A 25,790-nucleotide genomic window follows, 5' to 3' on the forward strand; every position below is an offset into this window, starting at 1 on the left:
AGTCCATGAACCATAGGTACTGATTCACAGAAAATTTGGCTTCTACCATATAAAAATACAGTGAATGACTGGCTCCAAAAGAAAGATGTAATATTAAAAGAGAATGTTTTTCTCGTTTCTCTGCTACCATTGAAATCACTAGACTATTTTCTTTTAACTTTAGTAGGTGGAAAGATCCTGGTTTAGATGTATAAATTCAAGAATAGAGCAAAAAAAAATTCCTTCCAGTACCTGAATTGTTTGGCATTTGTTTTCTATAAACATTTTCCACTGAAGCTTCTTTTCAGGGTCGAAGTCCCCGTTCATTTGAAGCTCACAAGCACCCGATTTCATTCCTATTCCGATATGATATTTTAAGTGGTTTTGTGCAGCAATGGACAGCTTATTCTCCCTTGGGATTTCCTTCAGTTGAGGGAGGTCATGCCTGAATTGAATTTCCAGTGTAACCTTTGGCTTGCACTCTGCTCTCACTTCAAGACGGGCAGTCTTGCCTTCCGTTTCAAGGACACAGAGATGTTCTGCTCGGCAGCCGTCTCTCTGAATAGATCCCATGAGCCGTGACTGAGTTGGAATACTGAGATCCTATCAAGATACAAAGAAAAAAAATCCTTTGGATTATACATACACTTTAATACAAGTCAGTTCTGAGTCTTTTTTCTTCTTCCTTTAGCATATGAGAAAAGAGATTTTACGCTACAATATTGGAGACAAAACCTACAATCTCTGCACTGCCATTTTTCTCCCTCCCAACAGTAAGATGGCAGTTTTGCCTGAATAAGGTCTGAAGGAAGATTTTAGGACTGCCCTGCAGGATTTACAACTTCCGTATCTACATGAAGTTTTAAATTTACAAAAATACAAAATGCCTGTTTCTTCAGAGTGGCAAAGTTTACTGAACATCCTCTGCTTCAATCAGACCAGACCAATCTCAATTTTCAAACAAACCAACCCACAAAAAATAACAGGCCTAACAGACATTCTTGCATCTTGTGTTATAAGGATTATTTTTTTTTTTAATACTAGAACTTCAAGCTTGTCTTATGCAATTCCAAATGAAATGTTTCCTGTTATTCTTTCAAAGTATTTGTAAAAACACTGAAAATTCTATTTTTAATATTTTAAGTGGTTTTCATTCCCTCTTCACTATGGATGACACACACTGTCCTGTCATTTTTGGTTTTATATTGCTACTTTATAGTTGAAGAAGTTAAAACTGAGGAGTTAAAAGCAAAACATAAATGCCTATGAACATCTGGAAATAACTCCTAAATTTGCAATAGTCATTCTTTCTAATGCAGTCAATGAGACTAGATGGAAAAAACAAGGAAATTTCACAACCTCTACTTTAATAAAAAAGATCGACCAGAGAATATATTTTTTGACAAACAGTTCAAACTAAAACTGCTGTTCAGCCTTAGAGGGCAGTCTCGGTCTGTGAAGGCAACAAGCAGCAAAGACTGAACTTAGTCTACAGAGAACATCTATGAACAGGACACATTAGATACTTTCTTTGCCTAATACTGTAAGACAGATGTGTCTTTAGAGTGGCTTTCCAACACCCAAACATTGTTATTTTAGCTAAAACCCTGCATGGCCCGCATTTGATCACAAATCTCTCTTTAAAAGCCTCCAAGAGCTACCTGCAGAAGCTGACATTGTGTTTCTGTTTCCAGTGTCCATTCAGCTTTGTTCTGAATATAGAGATCTCCTCTAGCCTTAAGTTTGCATTTGCCAGCCTGCAGCAACAAAATGCCCTCAGTGGTGGAGTCTGTGGCTGCAGATAACAGGACAGAGTTTTCAAAAGGCAGCCCGAGCTGACTCAGCCAGTGAACTGAATGCCTCAGCACCCCTTGGAGTCTATATTCATGTTCGCAGGAAGTGTCTATCTGCACATCAACTGTTCTGCCATCACACTGGAGGTTCATTAACAAGCCAATGTTGCAGATGTTCCATTGAAGTGAGCCCCCAAAGGCTACAGCATGAGGCAATCCCATCCTCTGCAACAGAAAAGATTATACTATTTAAAGTACACAAGGTAAAGCAATTGTCTTCCTAATTTGTTTCTAATTAATGAGAAAGCATTTCTTCTTATTGAACCAATATGCTTTTGGAAAGGACCATACAAGACAGCTTGTTTCACAGAGAAATAGGAAATTTATCTGTGAAACAAGAGAAAAAGAAATTATAAATAAATGGTATGGGAAAAAACCCCAAACCTACAACAACCTTTTCATGAGTACTGTAGAAGAAAAAGTTTGTAACCCCAAAGAAAACCTCCAAAATTTTCCAACAGAAAGGACATGCTTTTCATTAGATCCTAAGACAAAATTTAATTCAATTAAAAAGCTATTATTAAGCAATTATTTTATGGCAACAGCAGTAACATCTATCATTGTATTACTCCAAATTCTCATCTGCAAATACACTCCCTCTGCAAGTGCTCTGACTCATTGCTCTGCCAGAACAACTTTAATGACCAAAACTGTCCTTTCTGTAAATAATAGTGTCAGGAGATAGTTCTCTGTGACTCATAATGACCTGAAATACACAGACTATAATGCCATACAGAAAACAGTATAGGCTTACCTCTAGACTGATGCACTTGTTTCTAAAAGTAAGTACCCACGCTGTATCTGTTTCATTGCTTGCCAGGCTCACTTCTCCATCAGCTTTTACACTGCAAGGCCCAAGGACAATACCAAGCATGCCCTTATACTTGTCACTTTTCATGGCTGACACCTTCACTTGGTTCTCTCCGGCAATTCCCAGAGACTGAAGCAAAGGCAAAGAATGCTGGAAGTCAATTTCCAAATGAGGCTGGATGTTAGTGGTGGCATGGAGTTGCAGGCAGGCAAACATGCCATGAAAAGATACGTGTCCAAAGAAGATGACAGTAAAGTTGCTGGTAAACATTGACCCATTCAGTGAAACTCTTGCCAGAGTCTGAAAAATTACAGGAAAAACTGTCGTCGAGTTTGTTTTCTTGTCAGGCCATATACTGTTTTTAAATGCTCTTGTTACTAAAAGAGAACTATTTCCCTATTACCCTGACACCATTTTGTATTCATCCTACATATTTACAAATGCCTAAACAAATGGAGAGATGGCCTAAAAATCTTTATTTTAGAGTTCCACAACAAAAATAACAGGAAAAAAAACCAACTCCACAACTCGGTTAAAACAATTACTAATACCAGAAAAATTAACTGCTATTGCTTTTACTGTCATTACTTCTGTTTTTACTATAAGTAAATAGAGCTCCAGCAATGTGAGAATGTGTTCAGTTCCCCTCAGGCCTCAGCAGGAGTGACCAGTGTTATGCAGATTGTACCCATGTTAAATGAGGGAAGAACTGAAATGCACTTGTCTTTTTTGGCATTAGAACATACATGGGAATCAGAGTCACTGTGATTACTGTCTTTCTAGAGACAAATGTAATCTTCTACAACGTCACTCACAGGAGACGTTTTTAACACTTTCTTAAGAATACGTCAGATTATAAGGTGCATTTGTCTCGAATAGTTCAAGAGCCACCGGGACTTTCACAAACAAATGGTTAGCTAGAAAGAGCAGAAAACAGAGTAAGAAGTAGTAAACCGTGAAATTCTCAGCTTGTGCCTCCTATACTCCCTTGTCTGGCTCATATCAGGTTGGCTGCTCAGTTGGAGCAAGATCATTTACACAGAGTTCAGTTCTAACTGGCAGAAGATACAATTTGGATACTTCAGCTAGAAACATTAATGTGACTCTTGCCTTTTGCCTGGTGCACACCTCTTATCTCATAATGTCAGTTTTCTGCTTGGAGCAAGCTCTTGCACTGAGCTCTGAAGCAGCACAACTTGATTGATTGCTGTAGGACACAGGAATATCGCCTTTAAAATTGTACCTGTTTGACCCATAAACATAAATTTGTATCACTTGAATGCAAGTTTGTTGACGCTTCTGATTCATCACTGCATGATGGTGAAACTGAGTGCAACCCTCCCCATGGACTTGTACAGTTTTGATGAAGAAGTCACCTGATCTGTTTAAATCTGTAAATATTAAGGGAGTGAAAATATCTGGAAGTATGTGCAAAACTTCCAGCTTAACTCAAACCCATTTCTACATTTCTGACACCTTCCAGTACTTAGATTCCCTGAGTGGTAGTGAAGATAGTATGTTGTTGACAGCAGAGTTTATAAATTAAGCCAGTACCTCAAAATGATGAAATGTCATTGCTCCATTGCAAAGGCCAGAAAGTTGTTTGTTAGCAGATTCTCCACTGCAAGCAACCTGTTGGCGTTATCAACGTTCAGAGCATGAAGAAAAGCAGAGAGGACTAAACCACAAAGGAGCGAGCTAAAAGGCTGCTTCCAGCTAAGAAGTGTAAAGATACTAAAACATAGCTTTAAGATTAAATGTTAGAGACCAGTTTCAACAAGATAAACAGTTTAGCAGATGTGAGGCTAAATCATATCTCTAATCTTGCATTATCACGCCAAAATATTATCAGCATAGATAAAGACAGAATATCTTCAAACAGTAGGAAACCGTTACTTGCTAGACTATTTTTGATACTCTGGCTTTTTAATTTTGACAGGAGACAGTGGTATTTCCTACGTTTGGCATAGAAATACCACTGTCACAAGTAGACATTCAGTGTTTCAGATGCCATCAGCTGTGTCCCCAGTTGCAGAAAGTTAAGTCCTTGGGGAGTGCTGTTGGCTGCATGAAAACTACTGCCATTATTATTCACCTGCTGTCAATATCACTGCACCCACAAACAGCCACGTGATCCACCTGCAAACCCTACTTTAGCAGGACGGAAAAGCTGGGACTGCATGTTATTGTGCCTGGGCAAGCACCCTCCCTGGATTCATGACATAAATATTTTGTTACCCACCAGATCTTGAAAACCTGCTCTTTATTGCTAAACAAACAATTTTTAGGTTTTCTGTACCGGCCTTGTTTGACAAAAATCTCTCTCCCTTCTGTTCTGCTAGCTTCCTCTCAAGAGATAAATTTGAACAGTTGAGAATGTACAGCAGAACGCTACATCAAATACACCATATAGCAAGATTTGTGCTAACCTCTAGTACACGTGGAAAAATGTCAGTCAGTCCTCCCACATCATGGTGAAGTGAAAGAGAAATTTCCATAGCACTGCCAGTAGTTTTCTTCTCTATTTCAATTTTGAGCTGTTCCATCTCCACTGTGGTTGTTATGCCTGCAGCAATCTTTTTGGTGAAATTCTATGCACAAAAGAAACCAAATCACGGAAAGAAACAAACAACAGCATCGCAGTAACAACTGGCAAAGGCAGAGTCTGTTTCACCATGCATAAATGTCACAGCCTGCATAAGGGCAGCAGCACTGGTAAAATAAAAGTGCAAATTCATCAAAGTGGTTTTATTTCAAATAGAGATTTTCCTGTTATGATAGACCTTCTGAAGGCTGTGTACCAGTAATTCCTTCTGGCTCCAAAATGTGTTGAGAGCATTCAGTAGCCTGGAGGATTTGAGTCCTAAAGCATACACAATTAAAGCAGTGAAACTACTAGTAGGCAAGGCAAGGGGAACTGTATAGATTTCTTCCTCCGCACACCTCTGTGTCTCACTATACCACAGTGGCTGAACCCACCACAAATGTTAGTGACTTGAGACTTCCAGCATATGTTAGAACAAGCAAAATATTTGAATCCTTCTTTTATGGAAGGATAATTTGAGATGCAAAAGAGCTATATGTTGTTCACAGATCTATAGCAGAAATGCAGATAGACAGAAGAGTGGCCAAGCAACACTGTACCAGAAAATGTGATCCATGACGCTTCTGTGGGTAGAGATTGCCAAATGGAAAACCATGCTAAACACTCTTCCACTCTTTAGCAGACATGCAAAGGATGACATCAAAACTAGTCAAATCCAGTACCAGATGCAATGCAGTACCTAGGCTCACTGACACTAACCTGATGGTTACATACATTAGGCCTGCCTGTCCACTTCCCATTTATAGGGGAAAAATAGAATTCGACAAGACTCCTGTTCCTATGCAGCAAAGCATTTCGCTTAAATGAGAACTGAATGTAGCATCTCATTTAGTCTAGATGCAGCTCCAAGACTCCAGATGACAGCTACATAGGATGACAAGAAGCCAGAAAACACCTTTTTTTCACATAGTAATTTAGTACAACTCAAAAATGCAGATGCTTTTTGGAATAAAGTGCACAGGAATAACCTACAGTTATTAGAAATGGTTCTGACAGAAATTAAATAATCACAGGCAGAACTCTTCTTACCTCATAATAGCCAGCAGCTTCCACAATAAAAGGGATCCCATGTTTCTTTATATTTGAGATGTTGTGCTTTAAACTCACAGATAGCTGGGATTTAGATGGCTCTGTGGACAGTCTGTGACCTCCAAACATAGCGGTAATCCTTTCACTGCCACTCTGCAGGGCTATAGTAACGGTGCAATTTCCTGTGCCATGGTCACACACGGCAGTAAGAATGCCATCCAAGGGCAGTCCTATTGACAGGGAAGGAAGCAAAATCAACACAGTACTTCTGGATTGTCATTGTATTACAGAGTAAGGGAAGCCCTTTATAATTTTTCATAAGAAAAGACAGACCTTTTTTAAAGTGCGATCATCCAGTTAGCTGCACTTACTGATATTTATAGTAAGAACGGATATTACCTACGATATGAAAATAATATTTAAAAAGGATTGTTAAATCAAAATGTGGCATGCACTTTGGAAGTCAAGGATTTTTTTTTTTCCTTAATAAAGGTTATCTGTCAATGGGCATTGTCTCCAACTCCAGTAGCCAGCTGTTAGAAAGTTTCAAAACAGATTTTTTCAGTCCAAAGGGACAAAGGCAATTTACCCATTCAAAATTATTGATGACTTCAGTTCATGAAAACCTCTAGTTTTGCTTAGGAAACAACACTTGGCTTATTTTAGTCTTCAGTGTGATTTATTCAATGTCTTTCAATGTTTCAATTTTTACCCAAAGCAAAATAGGCATAAAAATATGCTTAGATGAACTGATCAGCATGCAGGAATACAGATGCACAAGAGAGAAATAACTTACTCTGAAGTAGTCCAAAGAGTTTTTAAATAGTTTTGTATCCATTTTATTGTATTTTCTCAACAATATTAAAAAGAATGTTGCTAAAACTGGATCATATTTTGTCCTGGTGTGAGCAAATGCAACTCATCTATTTCCACTGGTCTGCACTCATGTAGATAAATTCACCTTGACACCTTGTTACACCACACCATCAAGTCAGAGTTTTTTTTCATACCTGCATTTTTTAAAAAGCTGATATTATGTGAGAAAGTCCCACTGACTCCACTGTGCTCACGACTCATGACACTGGAAAAATCTACAGAAAGGGCTTTCTCATCCACCTGGAAGCTAGCTAGCCCCCTTTTCATCTCTTTACTCAGCTCCAGGTGTCCTTTCAGTTTTGCCTCCATTGGGATTGCCTGACTGCCATTCTGAAACACAGCAAAAGTGATATTGTGTATGGTGGTATTCCCAAACACATTTCTGTTCCTGAGATGGAGTCCATACAGTGTTTTGTTGATCATCACATTGATGTTACCTGTAACAGGCAGAAATTATTACTGTGGAGAGAGTCCTTTGGGACAGAAACAACCAGAGTTTGATAAGCAACATACAAATTAACCATTAATTTAATACCAGAAGGAAATATAAGAATTTCCATTTATTATAATAGATAATTTAGCCTAACCCTGAGAGTCAAACAGTTTATTGTTGAGAGAGTTTCTCTACTCGTAGAAGTGTCTGTGTTTAAAACAAATTTTATAATAGTATTTCTGGCAGCTGTTTCTTTTTATTCACCAAGCTGCTTGTGCCTTTAGGCCACAGACTACACTGCACTGCCTTCTGATGGAAAAATCACAACAGCTACTTGTGTAACTCCAGGCTAAACAATCCCTCTGGAGCTCTGCAGTGACTACTCCACCCATGGAACCATTCAAAAGAGTAAGGGCTTCAAGTCAGCCCCCTCGCCGCATTTCTGAAGACCTGCATAGGAAAGATGCCACCCACTATTTCCTTCAATCAATGAAAATATGAAAATTATCAAACTATGTTAGTTCACTAAAAAGTAGTTTCAACCCAATGACCAATGGTTCACTTTGCATGTTAAACACTCTTCTGTATTATATGCAGATCAGTAAGTAATACATTAAAATTTTAAAAGTTTTCTTGGATAGCTGCAGACTTAGCAGCAAAATACAAAGTAAAAAAGTACCATCATGAATGTTGTTTTTGCACTTCAGTAATCCATTCAGAGAAAGAAGATGAGGTATGGCCTTTAATCCAGCAAATGTGTGTTGGACTCTTCCACTTAGGGACAAAACAAATGCAACTTTTTGCTCCCTGACTCCCATGAAATCCATGTGAAGCCTATTTTCATTAAGCTTCATCTCAGAAGATATCAAAAGTCTAAAAAGACAGAGATAAAAATTTCCAGTAAGATCTTATTATTATGCTTAATTCATGACTGTCATGACAATCCCCCTCTCACTCAAAGCAGGATCAATGGGAGCACAGTGCTCAGGAGTACATGTGGTCAGGTTTTGAGTATCTTCAAGTATGGAGACTCCACAGACCTTCTGGGCACTTGTTCCAGTGTTGTGAAACCAGTGAATCAGATGCCTTGCAAAACGTATATGCTATTCACCAGATGTTTATAAAACTCAGTAAAGCCTAACAGATTGGCAGACTGATTTTTCTTCAAATTTCTTGGACGCTTTTGTTATGATACCTAATAAAAATTAGAGTTGGACAGAGTTAGAGTCGGAAATGAACTCCTCTCTGTCACAGCATGAAATCTCTCTTCGGTGCTGATTTAAAAAGAGCATTAAGAATTCAGATTAAACAATAATTTTAAATGCCACCACCATGTGAGTTTGGTAAACGAATCAAAAATTATTTCTCTGTATCTCAGCTCTGAGTTGAACAGTGTTGGAGAAACACAGCATAGCTTTTTAGAGAAACCTGCTGGAGCAACAAGAAACTCAGTTTTCAGTGTTTCAATTATAAAACTGAGACACAATTTTCACATTGCCTTCAACAAATTATCCACTGAAATGTCTGACTTTCTAGACTCAAGTATACTACACAAAATAGCTAGAAGTGAGGCAATCATATTATCATACTGTTAGACATCCCTCCTAGAAATTGGAATCCTCTTGAAAGACTGATGGCGAGTAAAACCTCAGTGAAAATCCACTTGATGGGATGAACTGAACTACATAATTCATGGAAGTAAAATTCATTTCATCAGTCAGCGACTGAAGTCTGTACAGACTGCATCTTTTTATCAATTCCCCAGAAATTTTCAATCTTTTAATTTTCCCTCTTTTCTCCCTGTAAAATAAATCCCAAATAAATTGTCATTCCAGAAACTTTAAGTGTTCTCTATTTTACTTCCTGTGAAGTGAGCTGCAATAAATTGCTCTGTTAACGGCCTATCCTGGTATTTAAACAAATGAATGCACTATTGGAAGCCCAGAACTGCAAGTAAATTGCAAAAACACATGAAATATCTTTCTTGAATCTTTTATCTTTTTTTTTTTTTTCACTACTAAATCTCATGAGCTTCAACTAAACTGTAATAACTTCTGATTTCTTTAACTCTATCCCCTTATTCTCCTTACCCCATCCAACTCCTAAACTGCTAAACACCGGGACCTCTACAAAAACATCAACTCCTTCACTGCACACTTTTGTATTTGTGAAATTTGAAAAATCAGCTGGAAGACAGCTGAAACCTGTGAGGACCAAATTTCTGTTTCCCACTCCTGCCACCTCAGAGCTTTCCACAACACTTAATAAAACTTTATAAACACTGGGAAGTGCCCTCTTCCACTGGCATAGCTTGTAAATATTAGTTCCTTACTTCTGAGAGGACAAACAACTGCTGACCAAACCCAATATAACAGTACCACCCATTCATCCAAATTATCTGTATACAAAATCCTAGGAAAGCAACTAGAACACATTAACGTAACTTATTGTACCAACTTATGAAACACAAAGAGCAAAAGTATTTCAATAACAGGGATAATGCACGAAATGGCATTTGTTCAGTGGCTTCTGTTGCAGCTATGTGAAAGTAGTTAACTTTTAATACGTATCACAGAACACTCTTCAGCTCCTCTGTTAACCAAGATTCTGATTTCTCTACCTTGATGGAAATACTTTGCCCGTGAGCTGGAACTGTATTGATTCTGGGTTTGTCAGGATTGTCTGAAGGAGGAAAGCCCTCAATTCGACAACTCTGGCGTTCTTCCTGTTTTCATTGTTCATATCAACCTCCAGCATCAGCATGTCCCTTCCATTGGAATGAAGGTAAAGAGAGCCATTGAAATTGCTCTCACCATAGCTCTTCAGGGCTGCCTGGGCCTACACACAGAGAAAAAGAAGAACAGGACATTAAGGGACTCAAATCATAATACAAAATACTGAAACATCAGTTTGAGGAATAAGACTGCAGACAACATGTTGGGCCTGTGAAAAAGGGGGAGAGGGGACCTCCGGGGGAAAGGTGTTTTTAGTTTTCATCTTTGGTTCTCACCATCTAACTCTATTTTTATTTGGCAATAAATTACATTAATTTTGCCCAAGTTGAGTCTGTTTTGTCCATGAAGGTAATGGGTAAGTGATCTCCTTGTCTTTATCTCAACACACAAGCTTTTTCATCTTATTTTCTCCCCCTGTCCTGTTGAGGAGAGGGGAGTGAAAGAGCAGCTGTGTGGGTGTCTGGCATCCAGCCAAGGTCAACCCACCACACAGGATAAAGTTAATCCTAGAGAAAGAGCCTTTTGAATTGGTAATAAAAGCTACAGATGACACCTGATTTTGCATATAAGCCTGTCACCATGCTAGAGCTTTCAACAAAAAATTATGAACTACATTGAATTTTAAGTATAATTTAACTTGACTTTCAGAGTTTTCTGAATTTCAACCAACATGCAAAGCCACCTATTCCAACTGCATGTAGCCAACTAGACAGAACAAACTCTAACCACAAAATGTTAATGGTTTCCCTAACAATTTACATCTCTCCACTACACTCATTGAATTCTGTATGAGTTGAACAACTTTGTAGTATATGTATACATTTGTGCTCCCATGCTTGCAAGTAGTTGCAAAGCAGTTTATAGCACAATGTTAAACAGCTCCCAGGCTGACATGTATTCCTGATGCACGTGACAAGCAAGACACTCAACACAGGTCTGAGCGTATTAACTGCAAAAGCCCCAAGTTCAAGCAATGAGATTGTAATGATCAGGGAACTGACCTGTGAAGACATGTTCTTGTTGATCATGGCTTTTACACTCACACCGTAGTCAAAGTGTTCCAGTTTAGTCTGCCTGGAAAACAGCTCCCCATTAAGGCCCAGTGCTTGTGGAAACTCAAGCTATTTGACAAAGTAAAATGTAAACATAATCACTGCATTCCCATCAATTGCCTCATGTAATTTGATGTCTGAACTTTTAGCATGACGTGGAGGATGCATATAAGCAAATGTGTGTATAAAATTTTACCAATTTTACCCAAAGACACTGAAAAATAAATTAAATGCAGTAAAAAATTATGAAAACAAAAAGTCACTGTGTTTCTTACAAGAGATTATTGATACAGATTATGATTTGATCTGCTGAGATACCTAGTGTCTTTGTCAGGGCCAGGACTTTATTGAACTAGGAAGCTTACAAGCATAAAACAATTATAATTCTAAAGACCACGCAGTAAAACAGCCACCAAGACATAAAAAATAAAATGCCATAAATGAAAACCACCAATACCTGGAATGAATGTGTCACATCCATGTGTAAAAGATGTCTAAAATCTGCCTCACTGGATTTGTCCTGATACCTCCCTAGAAAGCTGAGAACATCTTCCTTATTGACCTTCACGGTAGTCTCAAGCTCATGCTTCATCTATGTGTTAAGAATGTGAATAAGCAAATTGCATTGAGTATTAACCTTATATATTATGAGAGAAATCATCCCCACATATTATGAAAAATGAAAGAGTTGCGAGCTATTACATTGTGGCTCAGAAAGAAAAATGAGCAAAGCAGGAAAAAAAACCCTGCATTTGGTAAGAAAGGTGAATAGATACACCTAGATAAGGATAGGAACCCTGAATCCATTCCTTCCCAATACTTGTTGTTATTAATAATATTCACACATAATAATATTTTAAAAATAATATATTATTATCACATATTACTATGCAACATATTATTAATTATTATTATACAAAACATTGTATTAGGGAGGCACCAACCACATCATTGCCCTCTGAACTTTTTGGTTGCAGCATTTACATAGTAAGGAACTAAAGACCTATAGCAAGTTAGGTCTGAAAAGACAATAAACTGTAAATAAACAGGTAATGAATCTCTCCTTCTAACTGAATTTAATGGGAAATTTACTCACATTTTGGTGACTTTGAGTTAAAATGCATATTTCAACATCTTTGGGGAACAACTTGTCGTTATAAGGATGAGTTAAGCCAGCGCAAATCTAAAAAAAGTTTGAGAGAAAATGCAAGGAACATAAGATATATACAGTAAATCACTCATTTGCTGGCTTTTTTGGTATGCCAGATTAAAGGAAATTTTTGTATAACTCACATAGGGGTTTTCAGGATGGTAACCAAGTGTAAGAGTTTGAACTGTTTCCTCCACTCCGTTTATCAAAACTTTTGTTTCCAAGAAATAGTGCTTTTGCTTTTTGTCAACAGTAAACGTCTCCTGCAGAAGGAAGCTTTGCAGAATGGGCACTTCAAAAGGATGCCTGGAACAAAACAAGGAATAAGCAAAGTGTAAAAGATCTTAATAGACAACTACAAAAAGAAATCATGCAGAGTTCAACTTAAACTCCAAAATTTTCAGTTGCAGACGCCATCAGGGTGTCAGGTACAGAAGCAAAACACATAGGACCAGGATCTCTAAGAAATTACTAGAGCATAATTACAACTTCATACAAACTACACACATTTACTAGAATTTCTGATAAAGAGTTTCCATCCTGGAATTCAGGAAAGGCTTGGAAGAGCATGGGAGAGGGTGATGCTCTAAAATTCTGACATGCATAACCAGTACATACACTTCATATATCTGTGTGGCCAAGACTTCATTTCAAATAGGGACAGTGTCCAAAAGCTTATGGCAGCTTTGAAAAATCTCACCTATCAACCACATTTTATGCTTTCTGTAGAAACAATATTTGCATGCCAAGAATCCTGTGCAACAGATGTTCAGCCCCTACATAGTTCTCCGAGTAGTTTACTACTTCAGTGTAATGTTTTATGGACTTCATTAAATATTTCTGCACATTTACTTAGTTGGATGTCTTGGAAAAAATGCATTAACTTTCATAAGCAGACGTTGGATGCCTTTATACATGCTAGGATATCTGGTACAGCTCTTCGTTCTTCATTTACGTATTTTTTTCCATTACTGAAAAGGCATCTCAGAGTTTTTCAGCTATATGCAAGATGCACAGTAGCTCCTAAGGGAGCCTGTGCACTCCTGTTGACCCTACTATGCCTTAAGCAAGCTGAGATGTCCCCAGAGATGATCCAGATGTCTCAAGTCTGAGCATACATTTTTACCAAGGCCTTCAAGCTGTGTTTTGATAATGGGTAATGAAGAGAGAAATTTCAGAGACAGACAATATCTAGAAGGAGTGCACTCATTCTCATCAGCAAATGGAAACATGTTCCAAAATCTAAACAAGACCATTTGTTATGTGTTTTAAGAGGGATACCTTTGGCTTTAGAATGGCTGTATTATTCCTAAAGAATAGAAAAAAAGTATCTGGATGGCACACAGGATCAGATCTGGATTTTGGAACTTCTCATCACTTCAGAGTTTGGACACAACAAAAATCCTGCTCTTTTCATGAAAGGAGGCTATACGCCCAAGTGAGTTGCCAACAAACACTTTGCCACAGCATACATGGCCTGTTGCCTTTGACAACTTTGCTCACTATCATTTCAATAAAGACAGCAAAAGCTAAATGGATGCAAATAACCAGCCCAGGAAGTGTGCTTGAGCAAGTTCAGAGAGCCAGATGGGAGGAAGTACAGGCTTCGTGCATGTGGCGCTTTCACTTTGTAAAGCCCAGAATGTTTCCCAAGCGCATGAAGATGCACAATAAATTTAGACCAAAACGTTCTTCAGAGATAGAAAGAATAAGACTACTGAACCTGAAATGGAGGGTTCCACGTTTTTGATAGAGCATCTTCTCCTTCTTCAGCTCTTCTATCTGACCTTCAAACTGCAGCACGACAGGCAGACTTTTATAATCTCTCCATACAGTCTTCACAGAAAAGTTTGTCTTCTTAGGCTGCACTCAAATCATGAGACCACAAGAGGAAAGGACAACTGCATCAGATTTACTGCATCCGTATTCAGGAATGTCAATAGAGAAACCACATTATTCAACAGGCTGCAGTGAGATTGTCATTTCACAGATCAACCCCTTTCTGCTTCAGTTTAAATCCTGATCCCCATTTCCATCAGATTAAAGGGGACATTAGTAGAAAACTGACTTCAGCAGAAGACAAATACCCTACAATGTATCACTTGAGTGTACCCTATTTGCTATATGAGCAAGCTTTAGCTCTGATACCAGCACATTTACATACAAAAACTGACTGGATTTTTCAAAGCATGGAATGCTATGACTAGAAAAATACTTTTTGTTCTCAGACGTCCTGCAAGAAACTGATCAAAGTATCTCTTTGAAGGACAAACTGCAGATTACCCTTCCAGTGCTACAGACATCAAGCAAAGCAAAAATGATTTTAAGATTGGAAGGAATGTAGAGGCTAAAATAGCATATAAACCCAAGCTGTTACTATGCTCACTAGCAGGCAAGATATTTTGATTCTCCAAGACAGTAGAATCTTCCACACCTGCCATACCTCTGCATCCAAACTTAAGTAATCACATCTACAGCTCTCTTTCTAGCCATGTAGTCTCTCTTTGTCCTCTCCTCCCCTGACTTTGTCTGTAGTTGGCCTCCCAAATAGAGGAGAGGTACTCAAAACTACCACACAAGTTTTTGGTTTTACACTGCAGGTTGCCAGTACAAACAGAAATAGAAGCAGCACTAGAAGTGTTTAAGTTTCAACACTAGCAATAACATCTCTCAGGAAGGTGGAAGACCTGAAAAACAGTGCTGAGTCAAAGAAACTGCATTTCTATTTCTTTCTTACCATTGGCAGATTCTGATAGCTGGCTGTGAAGTTAAATTCCTGTTTTGTACTCTTTATCTTAAAGCAGAGAAATTTGGTTCGTTCGTTATTCTCCAAATGAATCTCATTCTTCACAAGCCGATTCCACAGAGATGTCATTTCACTATAGCTATGCAGAATATTCCTCCCAAGATGATTAAATGTGGATGCCTGAAAAACAAAGATGAACACATTAGCCTGGCTGAGGTAGGACAGACAGAATCCTGTGGTGCCAGCAGCACAGCACAGAGGTGAAAAGAATGCATTTTCTTGGAGATAATCATTACATGAACTACTAGAAACAGTGTGGCAGCTTTTCCATTATCAAAATGTTCTGAATTGCCATAAAGATCTCAAATTTTATTTTATCCTCTCTAAGAAAGGGAGAGAGAAAAAGTTAAATAGTTGAAAAGAAAATAGTCAATGAAGATGTTTTTCTCATTCAAGAATGTTTCTCACAATCCTCCGCACGGTGCGTGAACCAGCAGTGATCTAACGATGGAAAGCTGAAGTTCAGGATAAAGGAACACCTTGAACACAAATCTAAGCTAAAGATTTAGACAATTGCAGTGGATTCTAAAAGAAAGGCAAAAATTCCAGGCTCTCATCTCAGAGGCAGATAAGAAGTTAAGCTTTTCTAAGACAAATCTACACTTTGCATAGTGACAGAGGTTTATCATATTGCTTAATGCACAGCAACTGTCATGAAATCAGTTTTAAACCTCTATTGCATAGCACACTCTAAAATAAATCAGGAGGAAGCTTAGAATCCATAGAGTCAGGGCACACTGATTTCACCCAGTGGATATTTAATAATTTTATAGAAAGTGAAAGAATTCCAAGAGAAAAGACAGAATACTACACATTAAGAACCTGCTGTTGAAGGTTCTCTCACAGGTTTGTGGGAGACTTGAGTCATTCTCTAAGTCACAACAAAAGAAATAACCTTTCATTTCTCAGGATTGTTCCGAATCACTGAACTATCCAGTACTCTAACCTGCAACAGGATTACCATTTCTCCTACTAAATCTGTTCATATTGCAGTTACCTGTAGAGACACCTCATTTTGTAGAGATACAGTGGGGTAAAGAGTAGCAGCAAAAACACCTCAGTGGCAAAGGTGTTCTTCTGCAAGATCAGAACTCTAATATTAATGGAGCTCCAAATACTCCTGGAGAATTTTTACAAACAGTGCCATATCAAGAGGCAGGAAGTGCCATGAACTACGTGACAGCCTCTTCAGCAGGATATTCTCCAGGAAGAGACAGGTTACCTTCTCCTCAGGCAGAGGATGCCTTTAAATCTAATGTCTCAAATTTAGGTGAATGCTGTAATCACTGGGCTCTTCATCTAGAAGTTTGGCTATTGTTCTTCCTCCTTTTTAAATGAAAGACACTCTCAGCTGTTTCATATCACTAAGGAATAAGTTTTAAACATTTCTTACATGATGATCCAATTTTTCTACTTCCTGAAACGGTTAGCTCAGGGTGGGGGGGAACTATAAAATAGTAATTATTATTTGTACACTCCCAGGCAAAACTATGCCATCACATATTCAGGCTTTGTGCAAGGGAGTGATGGACTCCTGTTCCAAAGAGGGGCAGAGGTGGTCGCCCTAGCATTTTTTCAAAGCTAATAAAGAGACCCTGGCTGTGCTGATTTGTCTGCCCCATAGGAAGAATAGCTCATCATTCAAGCATCGAAAACAGATGAACATAGGCATTTCAAGATCCTCTCTTATGAGCTGGCACACAGCGAGTGAGTTTCTCAAACAAGCCACGTCACATGGCATGCTGAACAAGTGTTATTTCAGTATGAAGACAGTTCTGTTGGGTGTCTGTCACAAAGCTCTATCAAAGTCGTACACTATAGGAAGCATCATGTTACTAACCTGCAGGTACGTGGTAGCTGGCGTGTAAATGTGAACTTTCCCTTCCATTTCATTGCCTTGATCTTTATAGAATAGTTCCACTACGAGATCCTTAATGGAGAGAGCTTTTCCAGTTGTCAGCTCCATAGTCAATAAATAAGCAGAATGCTGAGGCTGATGTCGTTTGAGAGCTGCATACAGATACAGCCATGGGGTGTCTATATTTAATCCACCTGGAAGGAGCATATATTAAAGCTGGCAGAAACACATTTTTAACAAGATTTGTAGGTTATTTTGGAAAATAGTTTATAGACGGCTCAGAATATTTATATTTGTCAAGCTGCTGAAATTTCACTAGCAGACTGTTGAAATTTTGCTGATTATTTATCAAATTACCTCATTCACTGATTGTGATAACAGCTCAGTAACTCGCGATTATTTTATGGCAGACACTCACAAAGTAATCTCCAAATTTTTAAAATTTCAGAATTAATTTAACCTTAGTTTGTTTCACTTTAACAAGCAGAAAAATATGCATTAATTCAGTCCACTATATCAAGGCTGTTGTTTTGCATTAATAAGGATCCAAGTTTTTGCACATATGGTATATACTAGATTTGAAAAAAATACATCTCAACAGCAAATCTACACACTGAGCCAATCATTGCCCTGATTTATACAGCTTTGTCCACTGAAGCATAAATGGTAGCGGCATTCAATCCATCTTAAGCACTAAATGTCAGAAAACTGATTTTTGGCACACCACTGGTAACTTAACCCCTATTTGAGAAAGAACTCTAAAAATGTAAAATATAGCTTATTATGATAAAGGCCTACTCCCTGATGTACTTTAAAAAGCAAAAGGTCTAAGATAAATGTGATTTTAAAAAAATATCCATACATATACACAGATGTTTAATTTATAGCTTAAAATACACCATTAGAATTCTGTTCAGTGTCCCATTTTCTAATGTTCTTAAAACAAACTTGATCGCTTTCTAGAGTAAAGAATTTTTTTAAAACATGATTCATTTCTTGGTCAGTTATCTCAGTCAAAAGCCAACAGGACATTACTGGTCTACATTAGGAGCATGGCCATCAAAGTTATGCCCCCCTGCACAGCACAGGTGAGGTTATGTCTGCAACACTGGATCTTGTTTTGGAGCACCCAGATCGGGGTGGATAGTGAGAAACCAGAAAGGCTACAGCAGAAGGCTGGTATGATGATGAAGGCCTAGACAACAAGACCTCTGGCAAGAAGAGAGGGAGCCTGGCTTGTTTAGTGTGGCAAAGGAACAGGGGAATCTAATAGCTGCCTACAGCTGACTTGAAAGTAAATGGCAAAGATGACGAACACACCCTTCAAAAGAGGCAGACAATACAAGAGACAATAGCCACAAATTGCACTTTGAGAAGCTAAGGAATTGCTGGAAGAGGCTAGCAAGCCAGGCTGTGGGAGGTTGGAGATTTCAAACCCTCAGCTAGATAAAGTCACAGCAGATGTGATCTGCTGTTAGGAACAGTCCTGATTCGAGCAGGAGGCTGGTCTAGATAACCTCCAGGGGCTGTCTCTTCCAACCAATATTTCTATGATTCTGTTACACCCATGCAAAACCATCTCATAAAATCCAAGCAGCACCTTTCAATGCCTGCTTTTCTAATAACAGACTGGAAATGATTTGTGGTACTTCACCTTCCCACTTCTTCAGGCCATTTCTAGATGCGTCTTTCCACTGCAGCCCAGCCACAAATGGCACGTGGTCATTATACCTCACCTCGAAGCTGGTGCTGCTCTGCAAATAAACCTGAGAGTTGTGTGAGTGCTGCAGCTGGGTTCTGTAATTCACCTGTTTTTCCAGGACTTGCATGGTAAACTGGAAAAAAAGTGAAGCAAATTTAATTAAAACCAGGATCCCATCTTCAGGGCTGTCTAAGCTAAAACACACACATAGTAGCAGGAAGGTCACAGCTAGTGCCTCTGCTCTGCCATTCACTTTATAGCTTTTCATGCATGCTGACCAATTACAGATTGGGATTTCTTTAATATGCATTTGTTACATCTACTGGAGATTCAAAAAAGAAAATGTCCACTAATTTTTAGACCATTTACTTTGTTGGGGAAAAAAAAAAAAAAAAGACCATAATTCTAGGTCAGTCAATGCTGGGATCACAGATAAATTCTATGCTTACAGGTACTCCCTATGGAAATAGAATAATGACAGCCCACCTCAGAAAACCATTACCAAGACAATAAGAGAGAAGACCTGCAACTTGTAAGAAATAACACAAAAGTTTACAAGAATAGTTTCTGTAGCTTCTGTAAGAACTTTCTACAAATAAAACAAAAGATAACAGGGTATGCCAATATAAAGAGTTATTTTATTTCTTTTTGTAGCCCATAGAATGTGCTTCAAAAGAAAGCATAACCCCCCTCCAAAGCTTTTAATTATACTTTACTACATTGGAAAACTTTTTACCGATCCAGGGTAGAAATCAATTTATAATAAAAAAAAAAAAAGGAACCGGTCTGATCTTAGTTCAGCTACTGCATTCCGTACCAGCTTCCACCTAAATGCTGTAATGTTCTGAGTTACTATAACCTGCACCCTCCTTCCACGTTGTGTGAGCAAAGCAACATTCATAAACCTCTGCCATCATTTTATATGCACAAACCCTGCAAAAGACTCAGACCACATTACACCCAAACTTTTTTAGTATTTGAAAAATCCGTCTACTGGCTTTTTCTTGTTCATTTGAAATGTCAGTGATCTCTGTGTGCCTGGGTTAAGACTTACCTACCTCAGACTTATTAGGTCTGGACATCTGAGTTATATTATTAATACATAACACAGAAAAAAAGAGTCAATAAATAAATTCATCCCCACTTTTTTCTTAGTTTGTCTGTTAAATATTTGAAGTGAAGGTCTCACTCGTTAACAATCATGATTACCTCCATGAAATAGTTAACTAGAGATGAACTGGAACTGTTCTTAAATGCTTGACTGATCAGCAGTTTCTTCTTGTTGTTTATTTCATCCCAGTGTTTCCCATAGTTCACTTCCATCTGGGAGGAAAGCCAAGATGCACTTGCTTCATGTCTCAGGTGAACCTAAAGAACAGAAAACCACCTTTTTCCTGTAAACCATTTTTTCTCTTGCATTCACTGCTGCTAACTGCCTGTAGAAGTATTCCCAAGTAGCAAGCAAGACTAAAGCAGAAAGGGTTGTAAATTTTCCAAAGAAAAATCACAGAATTATAGAATCATTTAGGTTGGAAAAGACCTTTAAGATTGAGTCCAACTGTTAACCTAGCACTGCCAAGCCCACCCCTAAACCTAAGCACCACATCTACATGTCTTTTAAATACCTCCAGGGATGGTGACTCCACCAGTTCCCTGGGCAGCCTTTTCCAATGCTCGATAACGCTTTTGGTGAAGCATGTTCCATCAGAAGATACAAATTCAGTGTACAAAGCCCAAAACTTTTATTCTATGCACTGCCAGTCAAATTGCTTTTCTCAAAAGCTAAGGTAACTGGACTCGGGTACTTCTGATGGACTGCCCCACATTGATTCACTGTGCAGCTGCAAAGCCTAGCAAGATCTTCCTTCATGGGAAATCCTAACAATTCTTGGCTTCAGTCCAACTTGGACCAAAAGCAAATCTGACAGGATACAAAATTTCCCTTTAATTCAGAAGCTTATTTTTCAGCCAGCTCTCAGTTTTGCAGCAAATACCCAGTATTAATGGTGATTTGCATTTAAATTAACCTTTGTCTTTATGCAGTCTGTAAAGGAAGAAATTTTAAACAGATCTTTTCTGCATGAAAGGGTCACACATGGAAATTTCTAAGCATACAAATCTGAACCAGAAAATTAACAGAAAACATTGTAAAATGCCTTATTTTCCGGACATACAACTTGTTATGAATAAGCAAAGAGAGTTCCTGACTTTTAGTTACAAGGACAGAACAAGATAATCATAAACTTATTAATACTATTGTTTTATATATAACAAAATTTTTCACAACAAACATTCTGCAGAATTTCTGTGAATTAGTACATTAAAAATGACATTACTGGAGAGTTCCTTAACTTACAGCTGTAATGGAGTGCACAAATTAGCAACTTGACTAGATATCTTTGTCTACACAGAAAGCAAAGAGAAACAAGATGAAAAGAAAAAGACTGATCCAAAAATGACATCTTGGGCATTGGTCTGTTTAAGCCCCTCAGCATGTGAGTGACACAAAGGTACTCAGCACACAAGTACACAAGTGCTTTGGTCAGTATCTCTACCTTGTGATTATATGTTGGAGCCTGTGAACAGTGAAATTCATGCCCAGTGTCAAGTTTGTACACGCCACGTGCACCTGTCTCCACTTTAATCTTTTGCCGCATACTGCATTCATGATGAAGATTTTTTTCCTCTCCTGTTCAAGTTAAATCACAAAGTTACCTATTCAAATAAATGAGATGTAAACTTTCAAAACGTTAATAGGATAAATCTAGTGCTGGCTTCAAGGTTTCTATTTTTCAAAAACATTAAAATGAGATTTGTCTGTTTTTACAGATATATACCTGTTGATTTATCCCATGAATCCAAAGGAAAGCGCACATTTAATGAACTTGCATTTAAGAACAGTGAGTTTGTATTTGCTAGATAAGTGATTTACATATATAAAAATGAAAACACTACCACAGTAAAAAGTAAAAGACAAGTAGATATTTAATTCATGTAGAAGATCTGGCAGTATGTTCTGCAGTCTAAAGGTACTGACCAAAGTTTGTGAAGATTGGTACCAACACTGGTATAACTGCATTACCATGAAGTACAGCTCAAGAATTACCTTCACTATCTACTAAAGATCTAGACACATTTTACAGACAACAATGTTGTTGTCAAAACACTGTTCCTGACACCTGAACTTATTTGCCAGCTGTACTACAAATGAAAATCCTAGGAACGGCCACATTACAGGCTTTACATGTAAGAGGTGTGGGCCTTTGTTTACTTTATACTCCATTAAAATTTAAGATGTTTCTAAGTTCAGACAATTGGAAACAGCTGGTTTGTATTAAGAATGGAATGAAAACGATCCAATTATTTAAGCCAATTAAGAAAAGCAAAGGCTCTCCCTAGATGTTTACCCTACTTCCATGTTCTTTCACTCACTTTTTCTACAGAAGCAATAAATAAATAAATAAAAGCAGGCACTAAGTTTATTACTTAAATAGAATTTTACCTGGGTGAAGTAAAAGCACTACAAACTAATCATGATCAACCTCTGCAGCTTGCTTGGGGTCTCACAATATTTGATGATTTCCTGTTACCACTCAGCTCCCGACATCATGACATTACATGACATTATATCTTAAACAAAAAACAATAATGAACTTCTAGCCCTTGTGGTCACTGAGAAAAAAGTTTAAAATAATGAATCTGAAGTTTCAACCAATGAGTAGGATTACTTTTTTCCCTTTTTTTTTTTTCTTTTTTTTTTTTTAAAAATCCAGTACTTCTACAAGGAATCATTCTCTGACCATTTCAGATGGAACACTTGTCAAACTGAGTTTATATCAAAATATGACTTAAGCTCTAAGTATATAAGTTCATAATTACCTAGCTATAGCTAAACATCATCTAATACTGTTATAAGTGTTCAGGTATGTTTCGGTTTGTGTGTATAAAATATTCTGATCAGCATGCCATTTTTAGCAAAATTACGGGGTCATACCTGTATAGGTTTAAGAAAACTTTACTACTCATATTGCTACATACTCTCTCTGAATGTTCAACATACTTTACATATACAATCACTCTATAATGCTTATCATAACTAGCTACTACAAATATGCAATACCTTGATATAATTGTACTGATGTTCACCTACTTCGTCCAATAAAATTAATGCACAGTTCACACATGGCAGCCAGAACAGAGTCAGCTGTTTCCTAGACACAGTCCTTCATATTTTTAAGTGTATGTATGCAACTATTCATTTTGTATAAACACCTGAGAACACAAATTAATTAGGAGTAATTCCCATTGAAAAAGTGATTTTTGATCAAATGTTGGACATGCTTGTGAAAAGCATGCTAAAAAAAGAATTGTTTTTTATATGCAGACTCAAAGAGTAAAGTTTATCCAAGTGAAAATGCAAACTTGTTCTAGATCTCAGATCACAGCTGAAAAATCAACTGAAATCTTTCTTGTTTATTGAGTGTCCTAATCATACAAGCAAATAACTTGCAGAAAAATGATACAAATGGAATGCATTTACTTTGCCTCTTTTTCACTGTACCTAGGAGTCCATATTTTATCTTCAAACCATGAGACCACAAGTCCTCACGTTGCTGGAGAAGACCAATGACGTGAACTCCAAGAACACCTGGAAGGTAAGTCTCCCCTTCCAATGAGTACTGTCTCAGCTTATCATCACCTGTTTTCTCCAGAAATGCTACAAAAAAAGTAGAAACTATTATGCAGTGGTAGAATACGAAGTTACTTTAGCTAGTAAAAGGAATACTACAGTGGGAAAACCACAAATGCATTCAGTCTCATCCCATCTAACTGAGGAACCCCATGATATACTCCTTTTGTAGTAAAGAAGAAGACAGAGCTGGATATTCAGTCTCTTTCTCTGACTACATATACAGCCTGTAGACTATATTTCTTAGATACTGGTTAAAGTTTAGCAAAATGAATCCAGCCAAAGCTGCTTCTAAAAGGAAATAAATTCTAACAGACTGATCTTTTAATTAACTAAGACCTAACATGTGAACATATGGATATTTACTTCTACATTGTCAGAGCAAGGTTGTGGCTTTGCAGCAGAAGAACTGGTACAGGCCAGTTCTCAGGGGATCAGAGTTTGAAATCAGACCAGAACCATTTTTAGATGCAGTCACTGGCAATCCATGTGAAAGGTAAGGATGAAGATTTCACCAAAAGATGATCTCCCAAAACCCAAACTGGCATTCTGCATTCCTTAGAAGTTAATTTTATTTGAAAATATTGCATAATCCTGTGACATTTCAATGTCTTTGCCACATGGAGACTACAGTAAGAAATACTAAGGAAAAAATGAGAGCCTTAGACTTAAATTACTGGTTTACGCCACTGTATTAATTTACCTTTTATCGAATTGATGTTATACAAATAGTAAAGCCCCCTTTCGGATACGTTCTCTTATATTTTTCCCTTAGTGTATTTATGAGAGAAGAAAAAGATTTCAAGATTTTTAGAACAACAGGTCCTAAGAGATATTTGACTACATATATGTGTCTCTGCACTGTTTTGTACTAACAAAAGTGAAAAACAAAATATTCTAAGTGCTGTTACTGTTTTGGCATTCTTTTGTAAAGTGATTCCTCCACCCTCTTCAACAGTAACCAAAAACAGACTCAAAAACCAATTTATTATTCCTATTATTCTGAAATACATATTAATACTGATTTATCAAGGACAATAAATTTAAAAAGCAGTCTTACTCATTTGGAAGGAACTTGAGAAATACATGTCCAAAACCAAGCAACCCTAATATATAAGGGCTCCAGAATTTACATTCATATGGTAAATACTAATTGTCCTCTAACCTGAAAGAAATGCAGCATCCTTCAATAAATTATTCAGGGATACTGAAAAAGCTATCTTCTTGCCCAGTTGTTTAGTGATGTTTCCTGACAGAATGATAGGCCTGCTTTGCTTTATCAGCTTTACCTCCAGTTGGGTCATGTATCTCTGCTTTCCACTCAGCATCTGCAAATCTGTCATTCCCTAGAATAAATAAACAAATGAAAAAACAGAAACAAAACCCAAGCCACTCAACAGTTCAAACTGATTAAGTTTTGAGAAAGCAATAGCATAGACTCGGGCATTTCAGAAATGAGATGAGAGGACGAAGAAAAGATATTTTTTTCTATACACCCAACAACCCCCTTCAGACCCACCAAACCACAAAACTTGCTCTCTGTATATAATGGGGAGGAAGGATGGATTTGTTTTTCCAGTTATACAAAAATCACAGTGGTGTGAGATGCTATTTCCTTCACCTCCCACTGGCTTCAGTAGCGACTGAAATCACTACGAATGTTACAATACTGGGCCAAAAAATAATATAGTGTTACTGAAAATACTGGTAATCTCACAGTAGGTAACTAGACTTAGGTTGGACTAGACATAAATGCAACAATCTGCAATGCTAATTAGTGTTTGGGTTTGTGAGAAACATCCAAAAAGTCTTTGTTGAAATTTTACTCTAAAAAAAAAAAAAAAAAAAAATCTGTTAAATCACATGCTTACTGTAGGAAAAGGCAGAGTGTTTGAAACCAACTGGCTTTGGAGGCTCACATAAGATGGCATCCTGCTACGAGTATCAATTGCATAATGAAAAAAATTGTTCAAGTCAAACAAAAATGTCAGTAGAGTTTCAGTGATAAACACCCAGCTGCATTTGTTTCCTTTTTCATTTCAAACACCAGCATTCTCTTGCTTATTCCCCAGTGCTTAAAAAAAAAAAACAAACAAACAATTTCTGCGATACGAAGAACAATCTTAGAGATTCTTACATCTATAGAGTCCACAGAAGTGAAGAAATTAGCCTGGGCTTACTCAAGAGTCTTTACGCATGGTCAGAATACAG

General features: G+C 37.6%; 1 protein-coding gene across 1 annotated transcript in view; it reads right to left on the reverse strand.

The window, feature by feature from the left end:
- Nucleotides 1-25,790, reverse strand: part of LOC137676268 (uncharacterized) — a 93,837-nt gene that overhangs the window by 34,050 nt on the left and 33,997 nt on the right. Inside the window, exons 23-44 of the mRNA XM_068422966.1 lie at nt 24,745-24,925; nt 23,451-23,606; nt 21,445-21,578; nt 20,099-20,257; nt 18,842-19,022; nt 17,170-17,381; nt 15,261-15,449; nt 14,247-14,386; nt 12,667-12,829; nt 12,470-12,556; nt 11,831-11,965; nt 11,323-11,442; nt 10,207-10,424; nt 8,266-8,459; nt 7,288-7,590; nt 6,278-6,507; nt 5,948-6,046; nt 5,073-5,234; nt 4,198-4,275; nt 2,587-2,943; nt 1,641-1,997; nt 232-582 (exon numbers count right to left, since the gene is read on the reverse strand). Of these exons, the coding sequence (XP_068279067.1) occupies nt 232-582; nt 1,641-1,997; nt 2,587-2,943; nt 4,198-4,275; nt 5,073-5,234; nt 5,948-6,046; nt 6,278-6,507; nt 7,288-7,590; nt 8,266-8,459; nt 10,207-10,424; nt 11,323-11,442; nt 11,831-11,965; nt 12,470-12,556; nt 12,667-12,829; nt 14,247-14,386; nt 15,261-15,449; nt 17,170-17,381; nt 18,842-19,022; nt 20,099-20,257; nt 21,445-21,578; nt 23,451-23,606; nt 24,745-24,925 (4,206 nt within the window). The remainder of the gene's footprint in view (nt 1-231; nt 583-1,640; nt 1,998-2,586; nt 2,944-4,197; nt 4,276-5,072; nt 5,235-5,947; nt 6,047-6,277; nt 6,508-7,287; nt 7,591-8,265; nt 8,460-10,206; nt 10,425-11,322; nt 11,443-11,830; nt 11,966-12,469; nt 12,557-12,666; nt 12,830-14,246; nt 14,387-15,260; nt 15,450-17,169; nt 17,382-18,841; nt 19,023-20,098; nt 20,258-21,444; nt 21,579-23,450; nt 23,607-24,744; nt 24,926-25,790) is intronic.

This window comes from Nyctibius grandis, chromosome Z, assembly GCF_013368605.1.
Source record: "Nyctibius grandis isolate bNycGra1 chromosome Z, bNycGra1.pri, whole genome shotgun sequence".
Taxonomy (NCBI): Eukaryota; Metazoa; Chordata; class Aves; order Nyctibiiformes; family Nyctibiidae; genus Nyctibius; species Nyctibius grandis.